The 8,242-nt window shown below is 38.0% G+C and overlaps 1 protein-coding gene across 1 annotated transcript; it reads left to right on the plus strand.

The window, feature by feature from the left end:
• Positions 1-221: 221 nt before the first annotated feature.
• FRAT2 (FRAT regulator of WNT signaling pathway 2) lies at positions 222-2,360 on the plus strand. Its single transcript, XM_044066540.1, has one exon. It carries the CDS (start codon positions 363-365, stop codon positions 843-845), a length of 483 nt encoding a protein of 160 aa, XP_043922475.1. The 5' UTR covers positions 222-362; the 3' UTR covers positions 846-2,360.
• The last annotated feature ends 5,882 nt before the right edge of the window (positions 2,361-8,242 follow it).

The raw sequence follows: 8,242 nt of genomic DNA on the forward strand, positions 1-8,242 counted from the left end.
AAAACCTGAAAAACATTGACTGTTTTATTCCAAAACTCGTTCACTGTGTGAGCCCATAACACGCTTTAGAATTACTCAAGGTAAAACATTAAAGCTTGAATTGACAACTATACGTTTCATGCATTATGCGCCTTTCTTGAAGAAAGCTAGAGAACTTGGGCCCCCCACAGTTGTAATGGAGTCGTCCTTGTGTCACGTCAGCCATTGTTTACAAATCAAACAGAACGGTGGCTTTGGGCCAGGGAAGCAGCGTGGTGTGAGGACTGTTCTAGCAAAAGAGGCGGTGTTTGTTACTGTACTGCGTCTGCTTTCATCATTTCATTCATTAAAGCCACTGTGGAAGCTGCTCTTCTTGAACGAGCATGCCGTGTCGAAAGGAAAGCTATTTGTTTGTGGAAGGGTCAGTGACTGTGGACTCTAAAGAGATGGATGGATTGGTGGTTAGACTGGAGGAAACGTTACAATTAAGTACGGGCAATCACCGGCGAACAGCTTCATCCTGCCCGTGTAGCCATCATGCAACCGCAATAGTCTTCCACAACCGCTTCGGTGGTGGGGCTGTCCGTTGCCTCCCGAGCAAGAACCCCCGCAGCCGAGTCACGCCCTACTGCACACCGAATTGGGGAAGTCGGCAAGAGTCCCGCTACGACGGTAGGATGCCCCGGTCGTGGAAAGGAAAAGAGGCTGTGGGATGTTCAACACATGGGACCAGCGACCCGCACCAGCTGTTGGAAGAGCTGCTACTGTCTGGTAATCTTATCAAAGAGGCGGTAAGACGACTGCAGTTGGTGGCCGCCACCGGCGGTAGTAAGACTGGAGACCCGGCAACTGCGGACGGCTTATAATCATTGGTACATCGAGCCACCCCCTTACACAGACACTTCAATATTCAATCAGTGCGTCCTTTGTCAGCAACTGTTTACACACTAAAGGGGTTTCCCGTGAAACACGTTCCTGTCAACGCTCCAAGGCAACCTGGGAATGTGATTTGAATGTAAACATGAATGTTTTGGGGGCATGAACGAATAGGATACGTAACTGAAATTGACTTGAATAAAATGTTTGGAAACCCATTTTTTATACAGTACAAATTTATTAAGTCGTCATGGACGGATTTTTTTTATTAAATAAATGTATGTATATATGAAAACTGCGGGGGTTGTTTTGTATAGATACCGTTGTATCACCTCCCTCACATTGTTTACAGTATTTGGTTTGGGTGGAGCAAATTCTGAGAATTGATTTTCCACTACTAACGGTATGTGGTGGAATGTGTAACTGAAGCTTTTTTGTTCGCACAGCCGTCTGGCAAGCAGACAGTTGTATGACTTTTTTTTTAGGGGGAGGGATGGGGGTCGTGCAATCAAGCACGTATAATCTGCGACTGCGCGTTCCTAGAAATCCAAACCAAGTTCCTGGACTTCCTAGAACAGCATAACAGACAGTAACGCATGCGCTTTGCGTTTCAGCTGAGGCCCGTAGATTAACGCATGCGTTCTGTGTTCCAGCGGAGGCCTCTGTGTCCTCAGGAGACCTCGTATGATAATGCAAATAAAACCGTTTGACTCCCATAATTAGGACTGCTCAGGGTTAATCCTGTCCTTCGTGTCATTATGTTATACTATGTTTACATGGGAACTTGTTAGCTAATTGGTGGTATAATGTATTTCGTCCGTGACTTTAGTTTGCGGGCGAATTTATATTTATTTAAACGCTTTAGTTATTTTGTATTAAATGTATAATTGAATTTCGTCAGTGGTGCTAAAATGAGGCGACGGCACCGCCTCGGTACTGTGTATATTGTGGCTTAAATCGAAGTCTGGGCTGGATGACAGTTGCAGTTAGAAATATTTTGCTAGCTTACTAAAAATATACCTCTCAATCTTAAGTCATAGTACTGACTTTAAAGTGGAAAATTAAGGAATACTTATTTTTTAAAGCATCAACTACCAAACCCCATACAGTGTGAGGACCTTATGATGCTAGTAGTAAATCTAGGAGTTTTACTAAATCTTAGGTTAAAAATCATAGCGCTTTGCATAAGGCGTAGTAATTGAGAGGTATGGAGTAAAGGCTTATGTGAAGCTTTCTTACCAGTGTGACTTCTGTATGTAATGTACACAGCATGTCATAACTGGTCACATGAATGTAGATTTAAGTAAAACTGCAATTGTTCGAGTTAAAATGCAGTCCTTTATTGTATAGGCTTACAGGTGGACTGCAGACTAATATTTTTACTGCCATAATCTGTGACTTATTGAACCACCATGTGTGGCCTTCATAATTAACCATTGTGTAAATGAATTACTTTTCAGTTATAACATGCCGAGGAATTGACATTAAAAAGAATTACTACTTTACAGTACACGTGTGCCGTTTTGTAATGTAATTTTGAGATGAGTTGCTTAAAATTTTGTATTTCTATTACCTGGAAGTGTTGTGCTCCCTGGTAGTTTTATGAACTGTGCAAGAGCCGTTTCTTTGAGAGCAGTCTTGGATTTATGTGGTCCTGTGTCTTTTTAGTATGAAAGTTATGTTGCAGCATTTCATAATTTATTTTTTTACATACATACTTATACTTGTCTTGCTCCTTTTCTTCCATTACTTGATACTGGTGTTATACTGTTGGCCAGCATTAAACATTTATTTTTGATGGTAATGTTTCTGTTTTTATAGGTGTAGTCAGGATGTATGCTTCTACTCTTGTGGGACTGATGAAAACTGTAAGTCTGGTTTTAATTAATTGTTTAGCCCCAGTAAGTGTGTGTGTTTTTGCCTACATTTATTTATTTATCCATTTGTCTATCATTTGTTTACCGGGAAGGTCCCACTTGGAACAAAGCTAATTGATCCAGACGCATGTCTTTGGAGTGCGGAAGGAAACCGGAGAACTTGCCGTGAGGTGGCAGCACAACTGCTGCACCACTGCGCCATCCATGTATATGTGAGAAGTTAAAGTTTCACCTTTTACTACTTGTCTGCTTAGTTAGTCTGCTTAGTTAGTAGTGCAGTATCTCTGCAGTTACAGCATTACTAGTTTACAAAATTATTTCCAGTAACAGTCATACCCACAGCATGAGTAAATACACTTTTTAACATTTAACAGTTACATGGACAGAGTACATGTTTGTAGAGGTGCCACTTTACTTTGGCTCAAACTTAATACAATAGTGAGAGTAGCTGTGTTTCTTTTACTTGTCTACTGTGGCGTGAACTGTGTGGAGCTCTGGAAGCAGTGTTGAGTGTACTCCAGCATCATCGCCATATTTTGCATGTGTGGAAATGTGAATGTATATTGATTGGGGTTGATGGCCCACATCTCAGTTCCTAGGAACTTTTTTAATGTTCTTATTGAATTTTAACGAAATAAAAGTTAAAAGGAAATATTTCGCAACGTTAAAGACCAAATAAAACAACTATTTACAAGAGTGTCTACAAAATAAAAAAAAAATAAATTTTAAATTTCAGTAGATTAAGATTAACCTGAGAATATTAATCATTAGTTCTTTTAAACTTTTCCAAGAATTGTATGATGATGTGATTCTGGTAGAGTCAGTCTTTCTAGTAATGTCCAGGTGACAGATTTCAGTAGTAATGTTGGAAAATTCGTTAAGGAGGGAAGTAGAATCATTCTTCCAATTTCTTAGTTATAACTTTTTTTTTTTTTTTTTGCATTTGCTGGAATACTTCATAACAATGGATGTTTCAGTCTGTAACTCAATCGGGTACTGGATTATTAAATTCCTACGAACTTGAGTAATTTTGCTCCCAGAAAATGTCAGTTTCTCTCTTAGGTTTGTTTGTTTATTTGCTTGAATTTTTTTAAACCGGGAAAGACCACTGGCCCAACGGAACCCATTTCAGTGAAGGCCCAGGGAGAAAAGCTCCAGAGTACAAGATTTAATTATGAAATTGCCAAGAAATTACAATCCAGTAACAAGGAAATGTGTACCAAGTGTTGAGATGAACCTGAAACTGGACTAAAATCTGTTCAAGGTAAATATGTACATGGTTAATTGTGACTAATTTCTATGTACAGTAGTACAGTTTCATAAAAATAAAGATTGGACCTGTAAATATATGTCCTAGCATATAATAGGGCCAGTATATATTTTCTGTTGGGTGGGTGGGGGGTTATGCCTTTTATAACTCATTCTGCTGTCCTGAAACACTTTTTTTTTTTTTTTTTTTTGACAAACTGTGTGGACCACTTTTTCTGTGGTGCTTTTTTCCAGTTTTAGCCAACACTGGCTTTCTTGAATTATGATCAAGCATAAGTAACATGACATCATTGTGTATGGAACAAAATCACATTTGAGGATGCAAATCAACCATGTACATCACATGTGCATCAAAACGAGAACGTTGGCTTCTGTTCTCTTGTTTAGTGTGCAGATCACATGCACTGCATTCAACAAAAAGAAAAATAAACTTGACTATTTTCCTCTTAAAGTTCTATAATGTGTACATAGATTTTTAAAAGGGATTAGGCTTATTTTTTCCTCAACTCGTGTAGTTCTTTACAATTCTCTTACTGTAGAACTGGTCAGTTTAATCGCAAGTATTTTTCTTGCAATGGGTACGCAGTATTAATTTTTCTTGCAATGGGTTGTGCAGGTGAAGCGGATATTTTGTGACATGGATATGTGTAGCACTAAAATATATTAATTTTCCTGATTGATACTTTAATGTAGTAGAGATGCCATGTTTCCTTGAAACAAATGTAGAAAGCTGTCTAAACATCTTGTGTAGTGTAGTATAGCATAACATGTATAAGCTAAGAGTACTTTTTGGTATGTACTGTAGAGTAAATACTTCCCAAAGCCAGGTATTCCAGACTTTAAGGGCATCTTAAACCTTCATTCTTAATGTCCGGCACGTGTACATTGCAGTGGCGTTTGGGAGCATACATTTGCTTGCTGTTCTCCATTGAAACTTAAGATTAAGCGCTTTTTGCAATCTGTATGCTGCAGTAAAGAATAAGACGGCTCATTATTTTCAGATGTTGAAGTGCAGTTGTACTAGTAATTTTCTGGGTTCCATAAATCTCTGTCCTGCTTACATTTTGTTTTAGTCTTGACCAGTTATATTGTACAGTAAGTGTTGCAAGCATTTACCTTGCAGCTGTTTGTTGTCCCTGAGCGCAAGAAAAAAAAAAAAAACCCCGCTCATCAGCAATGGTATCGGAGAAGCTTTTTCTTTTTACATTTTTTTCAGTTGAATAAAAGTTTAAATCACTGGATTTTTCAGGAATGAGTTGTATGTTAATGAGAACTTTGTATAAAGAACATATACACATTTGAGGATGAACAGGGAATCCTGCACATTATTTGAGCATCAAAACAAGAGAGCTTTGGCTTGCATTGCATTTAAAAAATGTTTCGTAACTGTGCTGGTTTTTGAAATCCAGTATTTTAAGTAGCTCTTGGTAAATATTTGAATTTTGTTTTTAATATTAATTTTGCTGTTTCTATTGAATTGGCAAGCAATGAGAAAAACTAGTTCACATATACTCGTACCATCCCATATATGTGGACTTGTTCCTCTGGCTGCAGTTTTTCTAACAGTGTTGTACACAAGCTTTTGAAAAAGCATACACTGAAGTGGTGAAAAAAGATGCATCAATTCTCAAAGCTAAAAATATGGTTTTACAGGGAAACTAATCATGCTTGCAAGATGGAGGTAATATTGTGGAGCAGTGAAGTTCAAGTATGCATCTCTAGAAATTGTGCTTCCGCAGTTACTGTAGTGTGTCAAAGTACCCCTTAAATCAGCTAGAAAAACACAGGTCTAAAGGACAGGCTCATGATGTGCATTGAACTGCCACCAAAAGGATTGTTAAACGGGGAGTGCAGTTGTAGTGCTGAAGCTAGTTCACAGAGGTAGCCAGTCAGAAAAGGGAAATTGACTCCACAGTGTCACTTTGTAGGTATTGTGAAAAGATTGAGGCACTGTTGTTTGCTGCCCATACTTGCATTATCTCACTCCATTTCTTTCCCCAGCTCCCTACTGACCATTATTTTCAGTATTTTGGAGTCCTGGATTACCAGTAACCTAGATCATACTTCACATTCACAAGTTGCATCTGTGAACAGCATGGATTTAGAGAGGCACACAAATCTGTATACATTTTCTTTCACTATTTGGTACGGTCTACAAACCAATCAGTCTAGAATGGTACATGATTTATTGATGACAAAAAATATTAAGTTTGTATTTTGCCTGTTTGTTCTAGATCACCGGCTTCTTTTTTTTTTTTTTTTTAGCTGCTGCTTACATCACTGACAGTTAAAACATGTCCAGTCCAGTTGCAGGATGTCTTAACTAGCTAGCCATTTCTAGTTCCTCTGAGTTCTGTTGGTTCATATGTTATTTTGCCTGTTCTGATCACCTGAAACAATGTCCTCCTTAGATGTAGGTGACTTTAGGGTTGCTCAAATTGTCCTTGATACGTCTTACACCACTGATTTTATTACGAGCATATATTAATTACATAGTTGCATTCTTCACGTGAAGTTCTCAGAAATGAAAGACATGCTGTTTTGTGTACTTCCTACTTGGTCTTTCTTACACATATTTCTTGGAATATGGTTAGACCTGGCCATTCAGCTTTTATCTATTACTTAGAAGTATCACTTAGCTTTAACTTATAAAGTTGGCTGAAGAAAATAAAATGTCCAGAAACAGGAGCCACACTGCTTACTTTGCAGTTAGAGTGTGTCCTTCCCATCTAGATTTATAGCTATACAAAGATGTTACAACTACTGACCTGAAAGAAGCATTGATGTTAATTTAACATTGATGTTTACTGGAAAAAAAATATGGTGGGGCACATCCTTTTGCATTCCTAGATCTTGAATCTAAAGGACTGTTCCTTTTCCCCTGAGCTTCAGCAACTTCAGCATTGGCATTTGGGAAGGTTTAGATGTTAAGTGCATGATATTTTTGTTACAATAAGGCGCAATAATGGTGAGTCTTAGTACAGTTTCCATTCCCTTTGTACTTCTGTCTCTTGGTTCTAAAACTTGTTTATTAAACACAGGACTTTAACAGAGACCTGTAGGGTGGTCTGCTTCTTTCAGTCCTGCATCATTTTTTTTCTGCCTACCCCAGAACAGTCTTATTTCAAAAATTCTGCTCCCTCTTGTAAGCCATATGGCAGGAAAACCTCTGTTTCTAGTTTGTAAGCTTGGTCTTGTGTCTGAATTGCTTCAGATTGCATGCTGTCTCTGAGCAACAAAGCTAAATACTACTTGCTTTTTTTTTTTTTTTTTTTTGTTCTAGGTTCAGGTAACCATCTGCTAGAATCATCTCACCTACCAGGCTGTTAGATGAATACATAATTTTACTGCACTGCACACTGAAGGTCTTGAATAAAAACGGTGTCTGTTCTGGCTAAATTAGGCCAAACCCCTTTCTGCAATTTGTAAAGTTGGGCATGTTGAACTGTGCGTATGCTTAGGCAAATATTTTCTCTACACACTCACATCCTCCTTTTAATCAAAATGCAGCTATATATTCATAATTGTCTAATCTTTAAAGGGACAATCCCCCGGTCTAAAATTCTGACAAACTTGTCCTTAAACCTACCAGTTGTCACCACCCAGTTACTGTGTCATCATCTCTTCTACTGGTTGCTGTCCCCAATCACTGGGCAACAACAAATTTATTACATTTTTGTATGTGTTTATGGCGGGGGTGATTAGACAAGACTCCCAGTGTCTACATTTTATGAACTTGTCTTAATTGTGCAGCTCTTTATGCAGTATATGTAAAAAAGTGTAACAGCACAGGGTATAGTAGTACAGTTTAGTGAATTCATACTAAATCTGCGACTATTGACATATTCCTCTTACTCTGGAGTAAAGCAATCCCAGAATTGATAGGTTGCTGTACTGTACAACTCCAACGTGACACTAAGTTTTGGACTTCATTGTTTAAAATGCTTGCATCACACTTTTTTTTGCAGGATGTCAGAAAACCATCACACTTGGCTAGTATTCAGAGATCAAAAAACAAGACTGTGTAAGAAACATCTCTGTGTGGAAGCTTTTCAATTCCTGTATGTGTAGTTAATTGCTATTTTAAAAGGCAGAAAAAAAAATCAGAAAATGGTGGTAGTAGTAGGAAACTTAAAATGTCCTAAATCAAAAAGTAAAAACTTATTGTGAAATATTAATATTGTACAGAATTATTAACTCTAGTAGGTATTCAGAAGTAATCCAAGCAGCGTTGACAGTGT

This window comes from Protopterus annectens, chromosome 3.part1 (genome assembly GCF_019279795.1).
Source record: "Protopterus annectens isolate FY-2018-M chromosome 3.part1, PAN1.0, whole genome shotgun sequence".
Lineage (NCBI taxonomy): Eukaryota > Metazoa > Chordata > Ceratodontiformes > Protopteridae > Protopterus > Protopterus annectens.